The sequence below is a fragment of the Mobula hypostoma genome, chromosome 10 (assembly GCF_963921235.1).
Source record: "Mobula hypostoma chromosome 10, sMobHyp1.1, whole genome shotgun sequence".
Classification (NCBI taxonomy): domain Eukaryota; kingdom Metazoa; phylum Chordata; class Chondrichthyes; order Myliobatiformes; family Myliobatidae; genus Mobula; species Mobula hypostoma.
The window spans coordinates 17,024,461-17,041,227 of NC_086106.1; the positions used below are offsets into that span (position 1 = coordinate 17,024,461).

The following is a 16,767-nucleotide window of genomic DNA, read 5'->3' on the forward strand; positions in this document are numbered from 1 at the left end:
TGTTAGCTGGAGTCAAGGCTTTATGCTTTGGTTCTTGGTAGGGTCAGCCGTGTCAAACAGGTCAAAGGGTAGAGGCCAGGCCAACAGTGGTGCACCAGTCCTCCAGGCTAACAACCCTGACTGATAAAACGAGATTTGTTACGGAATCAGCAGTGAAGAAACCTTCTACATCTGAGTGTGACGGTATTCCTGAGCCTCCACCCGGGACTTGCACGACTGACAAAGGAAGCTACTGATGTGATGGAAGGAATGCCCGAACACCACCGGAGATGGAGGACCTTCATTGCCGCCCTAAATGCCAGTGGCATAGATGGCAGTAGAAGGGGATACGGACAGTATGCAAGCGGTTCTAACTGTATCTGTGAACCATTTCCTGAGAGGTGTGCGGAGGATTCTCTCGACCTTTACACCTCAGCATTGTCGCCGTTTGTAGTCACTGCCACCCTTCCCGGGTCCCGTCCCACCCTACTGCAAGCTCAGGGCAGCCTCGGTCACACTGCCCAACAACCCTTGCCTTGGAGACACTCTGGGCTCGGTGGCTGGCAGAAAGTTAAGGGCGAGACAGCAGGGCCCGATGCCGTGCTCCCGCAGGAGTCTGCAGTTAACGAGTAACAAGATTTTATTCTCAGGTTCCAGCACTGGGCAGCAGATACACCCCCGCAGACACACACAGGAAACCCACACCACAAAAAGAGAGCGGAGGAGTCCTCTCCCTCTACCCTCCCCACTAGCTGCAGCCACCGGCACGAAACTTGAGGTGCAGGTCGGAGACGTCCTCGCTGGAGACGCGCACCCAGCCGCTCTCCCGCACGTGGTAGAGGGTGACGGTGCCGCCGGAGTAGGCGTCGCGGACGGTGGCGTGGTAGATGGCCTGCCGGGCGAGCTCATAGGCCTCCTCCAGCTCCATCTCGTGCCGGTAGCCACGGTCCAACACTCCGTAGGCGTAGACAGAGCCCGAGCCCACTGAGAAGATCTCGCCTGGCACCCGGTTGCCCTCGCTGTCCACGTAGTACAGGCCTGTGGTGTTGATCGGGTGGAGGGGGGGGAGAGGAGGAGGAGGGAGGGAGTGGAGAGAGGAAACAAGTGGTCAGGCAGGCACCAATATTACTGCCGGTCCATTCCCTTACCCAGCCCGCTCTATTGATTGATTGAGTGATTGACAGAACTGGCCCTTCGAGCCGTACTGACCGGCAATGCCCGATTTAACCCTGCCCTCCTCACAGCACAATTTACAATCACCAATTAACCTACTGGCGCTGTAACTTTTGTAATGTCGGACTGAAGGTGAGAAGGGCAGGGGGTCTTTGGACTGTGGGAGGAAACCAATGCTTTCTGCGGGGAGGATATACAGAACCTGGGGAGGGGGAGAGATGCAGGGAGGATATACAGACCCAGGGAGAGGTGCGGGGAGGATATACATACAGACCCCCAGGGGGTGAGGGGGGCACTCTGAGCTGTAATGGCGTCGCACTAGTGCTGTACTCCTCGGAGAGGACCTCATTGGGTCTGCAGGCTTGCGTACCACAGTGACCCGGACAGCTATGTCGGCTGGAGTCAGGGCTTTATGCTTTGGCTCTTGGTAAGGTCACCAGTGCCAAACAGGTCAAAGGGCAGAGGCCAGACTAAGAGTGGTCCACCAGTCCTCCAGGTTCAGGGGCTCAGCTCAGGGCCAACAACCCTGACCGGTCAAACAAAACTGTTACGGAAACAGCAATGAAGACTCCTACAGCTGAGTGCGATGGTATTCCTGAGCCTCCACCCGGGACTTGCATGACTGACAGTGGTGAAAACCGAGACAGAGCTACTGACACGATAAAAGAAGCCAGAGATGGAGGACCTTCATTGCTGCCCTAAACGCCAGTGGGGTAACGGGCAGTAGGAGCTGGAGCGCTTACCCGCCCCCCCGGGATTCCCTATACCCTGCTCCTCCCTCCATGCCCCCACCCCTTCCATTCCCCCTCCCCGGGATTCCCTGTACCCTGCTCCCTCTCTCCATGCCCCCACCCCCTCCACTCCCCCCCCGGGATTCCCTATACCCTGCTCCTCTCTCCATGCCCCCACCCCCTCCATTCCCCCCCCCTGGGATTCCCTGTACCATGATCCCTCTCTCCATACACCCCCCCCCGGGATTCCCTGTACCCTGCTCCCTCTCTCCATGCCCCCACCCCCTCCACTCCCCCCCCGGGATTCCCTATACCCTGCTCCTCTCTCCATGCCCCCACCCCCTCCACTCCCCCCCCCCCGGGATTCCCTGTACCATGATCCCTCTCTCCATACCCCCCCCAGGATTCCCTGTACCCTGCTCCCTCTCTCCATGCCCCCACCCCCTCCACTCCCCCCCCCGGGATTCCCTGTACCCTGCTCCCTCTCTCCATGCCCCCACCCCCTCCGTCCCCCCCCGGGATTCCCTGTACCCTGCTCCCTCTATGTCCCCCCCCCAGGGATTCCCTGTACCCTGCTCCCTCTCTCCATGCCTCCCCCCACCCCGGGATTCCCTGTACCCTGCTTCCTCTCTCCATGCCCCCACCCCCTCCACTCCCCCCCCCCGGGATTCCCTATACCCTGCTCCTCTCTCCATGCCCCCACGCCCTCCATTCCCCCCCCACTGGGATTCCCTGTACCCTGCTCCCTCTCTCCATGCCCCCCCCTCCATTCCCCCCCCAGGATTCCCTGTACCCTGCTCCCTCTCTCCATTCACCCCCCGGGCTTCCCTGTACCCTGCTCCCTCTATGTCCCCCCCCCCGGGATTCCCTGTACCCTGCTCCCTCTCTCCGTGCCTCCCCCCACCCCGGGATTCCCTGTACCCTGCTCCCTCTCTCCATGCCCCTCCACCGGGATTCCCTGTACCCTGCTCCTCTCACCATGCAACCCCCCAGGGATTCCCTGTACCCTGCTCCCTCTCTCCGTTCCCCCCCGGGATTCCCTGTACCCTGCTCCCTCTCTCCATGCCCCCACCCCCTCCGTCCCCCCACCCCGGGATTCCCTGTACCCTGCTCCCTCTCTCCATGCCCCCACCCCCTCCATCCCACCCCCCCGGGATTCCCTGTACCCTGCTCCCTCTATGTCCCCCCCCCCCGGGGATTCCCTGTACCCTGCTCCTCTCACCATGCCCCCCCCCCGGGATTCTCTATACCCTGCTCCCTCTCTCCATTCCCCCGCCCCCGGTGTCCAGTACCTGGTCCCCGCTTGTCCCAGCCGCAGATCATGGTGCCCATGGACAGCCCCATGCCCTTGTACTGATACACCATGTTGGCCAGCAGCTTGGAGGCGGCCGCCACTGAGATGCGCTGCTTGTTGCGTAGTTGGTAGATACGGCACTGGCGGGCCAGCAGGCGCTGCCAGAAGCTGCAGTCGGCCGCCCCTCCCGCCATCGTCCCCAGCAGGTAGGGGTTGATCTCGATCACCTTCTTCACCGTCTGCGAGGCCACGTAGGAGCCCGCCGTGGCTCGGGAGTCCACCGCGATCACCACGCCCTGGGCAAACTGTGGGTGGGGAGAGGGGTTAACAGTCGGATTCAACACCCTGAGATTGCCATCCTCTCCCTCTCACCACCACAATCACCACACCCTGGGCAAACTGTGGGTGGGGAGAGGGGTTAACAATGGGATTCAATGCCCCAAGATTGCCACCATCTCCCCTCCCCCTCACCACCACAATTACCACAACCCAAGTAAACTGTGGGATGGGGAGAGGGGTTAATACAGTCAAACATTAAACCATTTCCAGCCCAATACCAGAAAGCAGGGGTTCCCAACCCCTCCCTTTAAAAAAATTTTTAAAATGCCATGAACCAAGACCATTACACATAGGGTATGTGGACCCTGGGGGCGAATCCCTGCTTAGGGAGAGGGGAAAGTTGAAAGGAAATGTTTAAGGAGACCAATGGGTACCCGGAACAGGTTGCCTGCCAGCTCTGCGATAATGGCATTTAACAGGCTTTTAGATCGGCTGTGAATAGAGAACATAGATCAGTACAGGCCCTTCAGCCCACATTGTTGTGCTGACCTTTGAATCTACTCCAAGATCAATGTAACACTCTCCTCTCATGTAGTTCCCTCTGTTTCTTTCATCCATGTGCCTAAGAGTCTCTTAAATGTCCTTAATGTATCTGCCCCAAGCACGTCTGCCTGCAGGGTGTTCCACACACTGACTGTACTATAGTATCTGTATTTATACAAAAAAAAATCTACCTGTCTTCCCCCTGTACTTTCCTCCAATCAAGCCATCTCATAGCAGCCATTTCAGCCCTGGAAAAAAGGCTCTCACTGTCCAATCTATGTTACTTACTTACCATCTTATATACAGCTAATCAAGTCACTTCCCATCCTCCTTCACTCCAAAGAGTAAAGCCCTAGCTCCCTCACAAGACACGCTCTGTCAAATCTCCTCCGTACCCTCTCGAAAGCTTCCATGCCCTTCCTACAATGACCAGAATCAAACACAATACCTAACAACACAATCGTCAGTGATCACAGCACCCTGGGTGGGGAGGGGGCAGGGGCAGGGGAGAGAGGTTAACAAAGGGATTACCAAACCCACTTACAGCCTGAGGACCTCTCCCCCAACCCTGATCACACGCTCCTGTCTGCTCCTGAGCCACTACGCACGCGCGCGCACACACACACACACAGAATGCTGGAGAAAACCGGGGAGGGGGTTCAGGCAGCACTTTTGGAGGGAAAGTGAAGGTTTGTAACTGACACCTCGATCAGGAAAGAGGGCAGAAGCCACAGTAAAAGGGTTGGGGGCAGAAGGTGCACGTGTGCATGGGCGATGGGTAGATCCAGGTGAGGGGTGGGAATAGTGTGAGAAGATGGGAAGCAAAGGACTAAAGGAAGATTCACACACTCATGCTTCTCCCCACTCCTTTTTTATCCAGATGCAGGGTCTTAGCAGAAAACATAACTGGCCATTTCCCTTCACAAATGCTGCCTGACCTGCTGAGCTCCTCTAGGTGTGCGGGTGCGTAGGGCGCGTTTTTCAACAACTGCAGTCTCTCGTACCACTTGGACTCTCCTTGGCTCACCTTCGATGCTTAGGGTGGCACGGCACAACGCTTTACCGTACCAGCGACCGGGGTTTAATTCCCACCGCTGCCCTGTAAGGAGTTTGTACGTTCTCCCCGTGACCGCGTGGGTTTCCTCCCACAGTCCAAAGATGTACTGGTTGGTAGATTAATGGTCATTGTGAATTGTTCCGTGACTGGGCTAAGATCAAATCGGGAGAATGCTGGGCAGCACGGCACGAAGTGCCAACTCCACACTGTATCTCAATCGACAGCCATTTACTTCACTTAGTTAGACACTTAACTAGCTGAACTGATCTAACTAAACTAATGCCTTCTTGTCTGAAAGTGGTCCCTAACCCGCCATTCTCCGCTGAAACACATTGAAGAGTTTCTTGAACATCTCTATCACAGCGGCCCCCAGCACCGCCCCCGGCAGCACATTCCAAACACCCACCACTGTGTTAAAAAAAACTTGCCCTATACATCTCCTTTAAACTTGCCTTAAATAGATGCCCTCTGATATCAGGCAATTCTACCCAAAGGTAAAACGATACCAGCAGTCCATTCTAACTGTGCCTCTCAAACTTTTGTAAGCTTCTATCGGCCTCTGTCACTCCAAGCCTGTCCTTGTAGCACACGCCCTCTAACCCAGGCATCACCCTGGTGAACCCCTTCTGCTCTCCAAGCCTCCGCACCCTTCCTGTACCGAACTGAATGCAATGCTCCAGATGTGACCTGATCAAAGTTTTATACAACCGTAGTGTAAATTCCCAACTCTTGAACTACCAATGGCAAGCAACACCACGTGCCTTCTTTACAGCAGCAATGTTCAGGGAGCCAAGGCCTTGGAACCAATTGCTGTCATTTTGTTTACACCGTCTTGTTTACCACATTTCTTTCCCTTGTGTAATTTATGTTGGGTTGGCTGTACTCATGTGTTTGAGAAACTGCTGCAAGGCAGATTTCATTGTACCTGTACCTCACCAATCTGTGCACGTGACAATAAACTCTGCTACAAAAAGTTAGTTCACATCGGATCCTGGGAGAGTGAGACAATTGGATACACAATTGGCTCGATCCTAGGAATCAGAGGGAGAGGGTGGGAGGTTGTTTCTCGGACTGGAGACCCCGTGACTAGCGGTGTTTCCCAGGGTTCGGGGCTGGGCCCATTGCTGTTTGTCATCTGTACGAGCAGCTACAAGGCAGGGTTAGTAAGTTTGTCATCTGTACAAGCAGCTACAAGGCAGGGTCAGTAAGTTTGCAGACGACACTACAATGGGTGTCATTGACAGTGAAGATGATTATCAGGATTTACAGAGGGACGTTGATTAGCTGGGTCAGTGGCCGGGGAAAGGCAAATGGAGTACGAGGTGTTGTACTTTGGGAAGTAAACAGAGGGCAGGACTTTCATGGTGAACGACAGAGTCGTGGGGAGACCGAGAGTTTCAGAGGGACCTCGGGATAAAGGTACAGTATACACTTCCCTGAAAGTGGAGTCACAAGTAGACAGGGCGGTGAAGGCGGCCTCTATAAGTCAGGGCACTGAGTACAGGAGTTGGGATGTTATGTGCAGTTGGTGAGGCTGCACATGCAGTATTGCAACACACACAAAATGCTGGTGAACGCAGCAGGCCAGGCAGCATCTCTGGGAAGAGGTACAGTTGACGTTTCAGGCCGAGACCCTTCGTCAGGACTAACTGAAGGAAGAGCTAGTAAGAGATTTGAAAGTGGGAGGGGGAGATCCGAAATGATAGAAGACAGGAGGGGGAGGGATGGAGCCAAGAGCTGGACAGGTGATAGGCAAAGGGGATATGAGAGGATAATGGGACAGGAGGCCCAGGGAGAAAGAAAGGGGGAAGGGGCCCCAGAGGAAGATAGAGAGCAGGCAAGGAGTTATTGAGAGTGGGACAGAGAGAAAAAAAAGGGGGAAAATAATAAATAAGGGATGGGGTAAGAAGGGGAGGAGGGGCATTAACGGAAGTTAGAGAAATCGATGTTCATGCCTTCATCTTTACAGTAGAGGAGGCCGTGGATAGACATGTCAGAATGGGAATGGAATGTGGAATTAAAATGTGTGGCCACTGGGAGATCCTGCTTTCTCTGGCGGACAGAGCGTAGGTGTTCAGCAAAGCGGTCTCCCAGCCTGCGTCGGGTCTCGCCAATATATAAAAGGCCACATCGGGAGCACCGGACGCAGTATATCACCCCAGCCAACTCACAGGTGAAGTGTCGCCTCACCTGGAAGGTCTGTTTGGGGCCCTGAATGGTGGTAAGGGAGGAAGTGTAAGGGCATGTGTAGCACTTGTTCCGCTTACACGGATAAATGCCAGGAGGGAGATCGGTGGGGAGGGATGGGGGGGACGAATGGACAAGGGAGTTGTGTAGGGAGCGATCCCTGCGGAAAGTGGGGGGGGGGGTGGGAGGGAAAGATGTGCTTAGTGGTAAGTGGAAGATCGTTTCACTGAACACCTATGCTCTGTCTGCCAGAGAAAGCAGGATCTCCCAGTGGCCACACATTTTAATTCCACGTCCCATTCTGATATGTCTATCCATGGCCCCCTCTACTGTCAAGATGAAGCCACACTCAGGTTAGAGGAACAACACCTTATATTCCGTCTGGGTAGCCTCCAACCTGATGGCATGAACATTGACTTCTCTAACTTCTGTTAATGCCCCTCCTCCCGTTCTTACCCCATCCCTTATTTATTATTATTTATATATATTTTTCCCTTTCTTTCTCTTTTTTTCTCCCTCTGTCCCTCTCACTATAACTCTTTGCCTGCTCTCCATCTTCCTCTGGTGCTCCTCTCCACCCGTCCGCTGATCCTCTCCCTTCTCCAGCCTCGTATCCCTTTTGCCTATCACCTGTCCAGCTCTTGGCTCCATCCCTCCCCCTCCTGTCTTCTCCTATCATTTTGGATCTCCCCCTCCTGCTCCCACTTTCAAATCTCTTACTATTTCTTCTTTCAGTTAGTCCTGACGAAGGGTCTCGGCCCAAAACATCGACTGTACCTCTTCCTAGAGATGCTGCCTGGCCTGCTACGTTCACCGGCATTTTGTGTGTGTTGCTTGAAATTCCAGCATCTGCAGATTTCCTTGTGTTTGCGTTTGTACATGCAGTATTGTGGTAGCTGTGTGGAACGAGCTTCCAGCAGAAGTGGTTGAGGTAGGTTCAATGTTGTTGTTTAAAGTTAAATTGGACAGATATACGGGCAGGAAAGGAATGGAGGTTTATGGGCTGAGTGCAGGTTGGTGGGACTAGGTGAGAGTAAGAGTTCGGCACGGACTAGAAGGGCCGAGATGGCCTGTTTCCATGCTGTAATTGTTATATGGTTATGTTTAAATGGTTCAGTTTTGGTCACCCTGCTGTAAGAGAGATGGCATTAAGCCAGAAAGAGTGCGGAAGGTTTATGAGGATGTTCCCAGGACTCGAGGGATTGAAATTGGGCAGGTTGGAATTTAATTCCTAGGGAGTGTAGTAGACTGAAGGATGACCTTACAGAGGTGCAAGGGGAAAAGAAAGGCTGAATATGCACAGTCATTCTCTCACTGCCCCACCCCAAAGTTGGGAAAGAACAGAGAAAGAGATCTGAGGAGGAACTTCCCCCCCCCATCCCCCCACGGTGGTGGTCCATATGGGGAACAAGCTGCCAGAGGAAGTGGTGGAGCCAGGTATATTAACAACATTAAAAAGAAAATTGGACAGGTAGATGGATAGGGAAGGTTTAGGGCAGGGTCCAGGAGAGACAGACAATTGGGTGCACAGTTGGCTCAACCCTAGGAAGCAGAGGGAGAGGCTGGGAGGTTGTTTCTGGGACTGGAGGCACTGTGACTAATGGTGTTCCCCACGACTTGATGCTGGACCCATTGCTGTTTGTTTACTGGGTCTACGGACCCCTCGATTAATGGTAAGGGTCCATGGCATAAAAATGGTTGGGAACCCCTGGTTTAGTATTGGATATGGCCCATCTACATCTACGTGGAGCAGCATCCATCACAAGAGATCCTCACCACCCAGGACATGCCCCCTTCTCACTGCTGCCATCAGGAAGGTGGTACAGGAACCTCAGGACTTGCACCGACAGGTTCAGGAATAGTTATTACCAGTCAATCATCAAGCTCTAGAAAGTGGGGATTAACTGCAATCAAGCCATCACTGAACTATTCCCACCACACATATACTCACCTTCGAGGGCTCTTTGTCTCATACTTTCTTATTCATTCTTCTTTTTCTCTTTCTAGTTTGTTGTCTTTTGCACACTGATTGTCCACCCTGTTGGTGCAGTGTTTCATCGATTCCATTATGGGTACAGGATTTATTGAATTTGCCCAGAAGAAAATGAATCTCCAGATTGTATATGGTGACATATATGTACTTTGATGATAAAATTTACTTGAAACCCGTGCAAACTGAGACTGTCTCAGATGGCAACCGTGGGTCAGCAGAGATCATTTGGGCTGAAGGGCCTGTTTCTGTGCTGTGTGACTGACTGACCGACCCCGCGAACCTCCCCCCGCTACAGCTCCCACAAACCATGGCTCCCCTTTACACTGTGACACCCATGAAACACCACCCCCACCCACAGACCCCCTGACCCCGGAGCCCCCTCACCTTCAAACCCAGGGTGGTGGTCCCATGTAACAGCTCGATCCGTTCCGTCGGCTCTTCATCCCCGAGCGGTGCCGGGGGCAGCTCCAAGCCGAGGCCCACCGGCCCGGCGCCCCCACAGGCCCGGCTCCCGATCCCGATCCCGGAGCCGGAGCCACCACACCGCAGAAAATCAGCCAGCGCCATCCTCGCCGACTCACCGCGCGCCGGAACTACGTCACGAAGAACCGCGCCTCACCGCGCGGATTGGATGGCGGTCCCCGACCGGCAGGCGCTGCAGCCAATTGAATGATCTCCTTTCCGTTACGTCATGGACGGCCTCCCGCTACTTGCAGCTGCATCTCAACCCGATCAGCTGCGTTCTCCTCACGTGCCCTCCACATGGCCCCGCCCCCTAATCGCCTTTTTAGTTATAATCGGCACCTCTACCCCCCGCCTCTCTTTGCAATTGGTTGACGGGCCGAGTCTAGCTCCGCTCCGCAACGACGCACCCGTCCCGTTGTGATGGGCAGTAGGCTTGCCCAATCATATTCCGAGGTTTTCTCCCCCTTTACTTTGCGATTGGTTGGAATGCGGGCGCGTAGCTGCCAGTCACGGGAAGGGCCCCACCGACAGTCCCCATCTCCTCACGTGCCCGCATGGGCGGTGTCCATCCGTCTGATTGACAGACGGTAATGCGACCCAAGTGGCTGCACGTCGCTTGACATCACAACGGGCCAGTGGCGCAATGGATAACGCGTCTGACTACGGATCAGAAGATTCTAGGTTCGACTCCTGGCTGGCTCGCTGACGTTTTTTATTAACTAACTAACTCCTCGATTAATATCCAGCCGTAGTTTCAGCACTAGTTCACCTTTAACTCAATGAACTAGCTCCACCCGGGTTAAAATAAATCCCCTTGCAGTATGTTAGTCCGACTGTTGGATGGCTGGGTGCTATCTTTTAATAGTTAATCCTCAAGTAGAAACTGGCCACGTTAACCTTTAAGATTCATGGTTGTTTAATGTCATTTCCAGTACGCACTGTAAAAGAAGATTAAATAATTGTTTTTCCAGAAATCAATTCACAGAAAACACAATAGGATAGAGAACACAATAAATATAAAAACATTAGACCCTCTGCAACTGGGTCGTCGACGTGAGAAGACCACAATCTGTGCAGATTGAAAATAACATCTCCACCTTGTTGACAATCAACACTGGCACACCCGAGGGGTGCCCACTGCTCTACTCTCTACATACACATTACAATTTGCCGATGATACAACCACTGTGGGCAGAATCTCAGAGAGGGCGTACAGGAGCAAGATATACCAGCAAGTGGAGTGGTGTTGCAGCAACAACCTGGCTCCCAGTCTCAGTAAGGTGGAAGAGCTGATTGTGGACCTCAGGGAGAGTAAATCGGGGGTAACATACCAGTCCCCCTAGGGGGATCCAAAGTAGAGAGAGTCAGCAATTTCAAGTTCCTGGGTGTCAAGATCTCTGAGTACCTAACCTGGTCCCAACATATTGATGCAGTTATACAACTGTCATATTTCATCAGGAGTTTGAGAAGATTTGGTTTGTCAACTAAAACACTCAAAAACTATAACAGATGTACCATGGAGAGCATTCTGACAGGCTGCATCACTGTCTGGTATGGAGGGGCTACTGCACAGGTCCGAAAGAAGCTGCAGAGGGTTGTAAATCTGGTCGGCTCCATCCTGGGCACTAGCCTACCAAGTACCCAGGACATTTTCAGGGAGCGGTGTCTCAGAAAGGCAGCATCCATTATTAAGGACCCCCAGCACCCAGGGCATGCCCTTTTCTCACTGTTACCATCAGGTAGGAGGTACAGAAGCCTAAAGACACACACTCAGCGATTCAGGAACAGCTTCTTCCCCTCTGCCATCCAATTCCTAAGTGGACATTGAACCCATGAACACTGTCTCAGTAATTTTTATTTTTGTATTTGCACTAATTTAACCATTTAATAAAACATTCGATATAAATATATATACTTACTGTTATTCCGTTTTCTTCTATATTATCATGTATTGCATTGGACTTCTGCTGCAAAGTTAACAAATTTCACAACCAATGCCGGTGATATTAAACCAGATCTGATTCTGATAAATAGGTGGATTGTATGCCCATAAAGTGACGCTAGGCACAGGAGTGTCTGTACATAAGGTGACTGCTGACAGGAAATGATGAAATGGTGGTGGGGTGTGTGGAGGAGCGAGTTACTGGGTGGAGGTGTTGGTCACCCTTACTGCTTGGGGAAAGTAACAGCTTTTGAGTCTGGTGGTCCTGGCGTGTTCTCCTCCCTGACGGGAGTGGGACAAACAGTCCGTGAGCAGGGTGGGTGGGATTCTTCGCGATGTTACTGGCCCTTTTCTGTAGATATGTCCTTGGTCGGCTGGTGCCAGTGATGCATTGGGCAGTTTTGATTATCCAGTCTGCCAGAATACAGTTCCCATTAAATACAGTAACACAGCATGTTAGCATGCTCTTTCCTTCGCACCTGTGGAAGGACGTGGGAGCAGATGTGCTTGGTCCAGCTCTCTTCATCCTCCTCGGAAAGTCGAGGCGTTGGTGAGCTTTCCTGATTGTGTAGGAGGTGTCCTGGAACCATGAGAGGTTGTGTGAGATGTGAGTTAGAAACTGCTCGCAGTTTCCTCTACTGTGCCCCCGATGTGTCATAGAAAACACAGAAATCTACAGCTCATTACAGCCCCTTTGGCCCACAATGTTGTGCCAACCATGTAACCTACTCTAGAAACTGCTCAGAATTTCCCTAGTGCATAACCCTCTATTCTAAGCCCAATGTACCTATCAAAGAGTCTCTTAAAAGATCCTATTGTCTCCACCTCCACCACCGTCACTGGCATTCCACACACCCACCACTTTCTGTGTGAAAAACCTACCTCTGACATCCCCCTTGTACCTACTTCCAAGCACCTTAAAACTGTGCCCCTTCGTGTTAGCCATTTCAGCCCTGGGAAAAAGCCTCTGGCTATCCACAGCATCAATGCCTGTCATCATCTCATTCACCTCTATCAAGTCACCCCTCATCCTCCGTTGCTCCAGGGAGAAGAGGCCAAGTTCACTCAACTTATTCTCATAAGGCATCCAAGCAACATCCTTGTAAATCTCCTCTGCATTCTCTCTATAGTATCCACATTCTTCCTGTAGTGAGGTGACCAGAACTGAACACAGTACTCCAAGTGGGGTCTAACTAAGGTCTTGTATAGCTGTAACATTACCTCACAGCTCTTGGACTCAGTCCCACGGCTGATGAAGGCCAACACACCATACGCCTTCTTAACAACATTGTCAACCTGTACAGCAGCTTTGAGGACCCCGAGATCTCACTGATCCTCCACACTGCCAAGAGTCTTACCATTATTATATTCTGTCTTCAAATTTGACCTAGTAAAATAACCACTTCACACTTATCTGGGTTGGACTCCACCTGCCTCTTCTCAGCCCAATTCCGCATCCTATCAATGCCGCGCTGTAATCTCTGACAACCCTCCAGACTATCCACACCACCCAAGTTGCTCAGTCAGCTCACCTGGATCATGACAGCAACTCCACTGGTCTAATTCCACATCTCCTTATTTCCTTGCATACCTGCAATTTCTTACACATGCCCATCACCCCCCATCCCCACTAATCCTTTTTGCCATTCAGATACATTAAGAGATCATTTAACGAGGTAAAGGGGGTGTGATTGAAGCAAGTTCTCCCAAAGTCGAAAGTCGATATCCATCTCCTTTGTCGTGTCGACATTAGGGAAGAGGTCATTTGCCTGGCACCAGGCTCCGAGCTGTTCCATCGCCTCTCTGTAGGCCATCTCAGCATTGCTGATGAGCCCCACCACTGTCATGTCATCGGCGACTCGACAATGTGATTACTCGGGTGTTTGGCTACACAGTCACGTGTAAGCAGAGTGTAATTTATGAACATAATGTTAATCCGATTCCCAGCTGTGCATTAGATCTAACAGGTGATCCTTAACTAGTAACTAGCAATGTTAACCATTTAGTGAACCTAAGTGGATGAAGTATCTTATAAAATAAATCCCTCTGCAATTCATTATTAGTTAACCCATTGCTGGCTAGCTCGTTAATGTTTCATTGTTATTAAGTGACCAGGAATCAAATAGCAATGAATTTTCTAGGTCTCTGCATATCCTGACTACCGGCTAGCTACTAGTTTTATTAATAGCTAATGTTTAACCAGTAACCAGTTGTCCCAGGACCTAAACAGTAGCAAAACATTTAAAGATATGTATTAACTGCTGAGGTGATGCAGTTCACATTGCATATGAAGCACCTGTAGTGTTATGCTGTTTACTTTTAAACTTGCGTCGTATGCGCACCATATTATTTGTTAATTTATTTGTGGTAAATTTACTTTATGTCTTAGTGTGTAAGAGCTATACGGTATGGATAACGTTGCGCACCTTGGTCCAAAGGAACGTTGTTTCGTTTGGCAGTATACGTGTGTATGACTGAATGACACTAAACTGAACTTATTGACCACTGGCTGCCTCAGAACTAGTCTTATAGATAGTTAACCATTAACTTGTCATAAAATCTTTTGTTTTAAATAAACCCATGAGCGTCCTGGTTAATCAATTACTGACAGGGTCAGTTTTATTAGAAGTTAACTGTTAACTACTGAACTATCTGCACCTTTAATAAGGAAAACAATTGCTTATTTATCAATTTTCTGTATCCTGCTATTGACTGTCAACTGCTGGTTGGCCAGTTACCGATTAGATTATGAGGACACTCAGTCCTCTTTTATTGTCATTTAGAAATGCATACATGCATTAAGAAATGATACAATGTTTCTCCAGAGTGATATCACAGAAAAACAGGACAAACCAAAGTCTAACACTGACAGAACCACATAATTATAACAATTCCTCCGTCTCCGCCGCATCTGCTCTCAGGATGAGGCTTTTCATTCTAGGACGAGGGAGATGTCTTCTTTTTTTAAAGAAAGGGGCTTCCCTTCCTCCACTATCAACTCTGCTCTTAAACGCATCTCCCCCATTTCACGTACATCTGCTCTCACTCCATCCTCCCGCCACCCCACTAGGAATAGGGTTCCCCTGGTCCTCACCTACCACCCCACCAGCCTCCGGGTCCAACATATTATTCTCCGTAACTTCCGCCACCTCCAACGGGATCCCACCACTAAGCACATCTTTCCCTCCCCCCCTCTCTCTGCATTCCGCAGGGATCGCTCCCTACACGACTCCCTTGTCCATTCGTCCCCTCCATCCCTCCCCACTGATCTCCCTCCTGGCACTTATCCATGTAAGCGGAACAAGTGCTACACGTGCCCTTACACTTCCTCCCTTACCACCATTCAGGGCCCCAAACAGTCCTTCCAGGTGAGGCATCACTTCACCTGTGAGTCGACTGGGGTGATATACTGCGTCCGGTGCTCCCGATGTGGCCTTTTATATATTGGCGAGACCCAACGCAGACTGGGAGACCGCTTTGCTGAGCATCTACGCTCTGTCCGCCAGAGAAAGCAGGATCTCCCAGTGGCCACACATTTTAATTCCACATCCCATTCCCATTCTGACATGTCTATCCACGGCCTCCTCTACTGTAAAGATGAAGCCACACTCAGGTTGGAGGAACAACACCTTATATTCCGTATGGGTAGCCTCCAACCTGATGGCGTGAACATTGACTTCTCTAACTTCCGCTAAGGCCCCACCTCCCCCTCGTACCCCATCTGTTACTCATTTTTATGCACACATTCTTTCTCTCACTCTCCTTTTTCTCCCTCTGTCCCTCTGAATATACCTCTTGCCCATCCTCTGGGTCACCCGCCCGCCCCCCCCGTCTTTCTTCCCGGACCTCCTGTCCCATGATCCTCTCGTATCCCCTTTTGCCGATCACCTGTCCAGCTCTCGGCTCTATCCCTCCCCCTCCTGTCTTCTCCTATCATTTTGGATCTCCCCCTCCCCCTCCAACTTTCAAATCCCTTACTAACTCTTCCTTCAGTTAGTCCTGACGAAGGGTCTCGGCCTGAAACGTCGACTGTACCTCTTCCTATAGATGCTGCCTGGCCTGCTGCGTTCACCAGCAACTTTGATATATGTTGCTTGAATTTCCAGCATCTGCAGAATTCCTGTTGTTTTAATTATAACATATGGTGGACTTCATGGCTGAACAGGTAAGAAGACAGCTGAAACGTCTCAACCCAAGGAAGGCTGCAGGACCGGATGGTGTCAGTACCAGGGTGCTCAAAGCCTGTGCCCCTCAGCTATGTGGAGTACTTCGCCATGTATTCAACATGAGTCTGAGGCTCCAGAGGGTTCCTGTACTGTGGAAGACGTCCTGCCTCGTCCCTGTGCCGAAGACGCCGCGCCCCAGCAGCCTCAATGACTACAGACCGGTGGCATTGACCTCCCACATCATGAAGACCCTGGAGAGACTTGTTCTGGAGTTGCTCCGGCCTATGGTCAGGCCACACTTAGATCCCCTCCAGTTCGTCTACCAGCCCCGACTAGGAGTTGAGGATGCCATCGTCTACCTGCTGAACTGTGTCTACGCCCACCTGGACAAGCCAGCGAGCACTGTGAGGGTCATGTTTTTTGACTTCTCCAGTGCGTTCAACACCATCCGCCCTGCTCTGCTGGGGGAGAAGCTTACAGCGATGCAGGTGGATGCTTCCCTGGTGTCATGGATTCTTGACTACCTGACTGGCAGACCACAGTACATGTGCTTGCAACACTGTGTGTCCGACAGAGTGATCAGCAGCACTGGGGCTCCACAGGGGACTGTCTTGTCTCCCTTTCTCTTCACCATTTACACCTCGGACTTCAACTACTGCACAGAGTCTTGTCATCTTCAGAAGTTTTCTGATGACTCTGCCATAGTTGGATGCATCAGCAAGGGAGATGAGGCTGAGTACAGGGCTACGGTAGGAAACTTTGTCACATGGTGTGAGCAGAATTATCTGCAGCTTAATGTGAAAAAGACTAAGGAGCTGGTGGTAGACCTGAGGAGGGCTAAGGTACCAGTGACCCCTGTTTCCATCCAGGGGGTCAGTGTGGACATGGTGGGGGATTACAAATACCTGGGGATACGAATTGACAATAAACTGGACTGGTCAAAGAACACTGAGGCTGT

At 51.5% G+C, this 16,767-nt stretch overlaps 1 protein-coding gene and 1 non-coding gene across 2 annotated transcripts; one reads left to right on the forward strand and one right to left on the reverse strand.

The window, feature by feature from the left end:
- Positions 1 to 601: 601 nt before the first annotated feature.
- Positions 602 to 9,842, reverse strand: LOC134353249 (proteasome subunit beta type-5-like). Its single transcript, XM_063061282.1, has 3 exons — positions 9,621 to 9,842; positions 3,176 to 3,482; positions 602 to 1,017 (listed from the first exon to the last, which is right to left on the reverse strand). The coding sequence occupies exons 1-3, from the start codon at positions 9,801 to 9,803 to the stop codon at positions 728 to 730; spliced, it is 780 nt and encodes a 259-aa protein (XP_062917352.1). The 5' UTR covers positions 9,804 to 9,842; the 3' UTR covers positions 602 to 727.
- A 488-nt stretch (positions 9,843 to 10,330) lies between these two features.
- trnar-acg (transfer RNA arginine (anticodon ACG)) lies at positions 10,331 to 10,403 on the forward strand. The gene has a single exon. It is a non-coding gene; the product is annotated as a tRNA-Arg (tRNA).
- Positions 10,404 to 16,767: the final 6,364 nt, after the last annotated feature.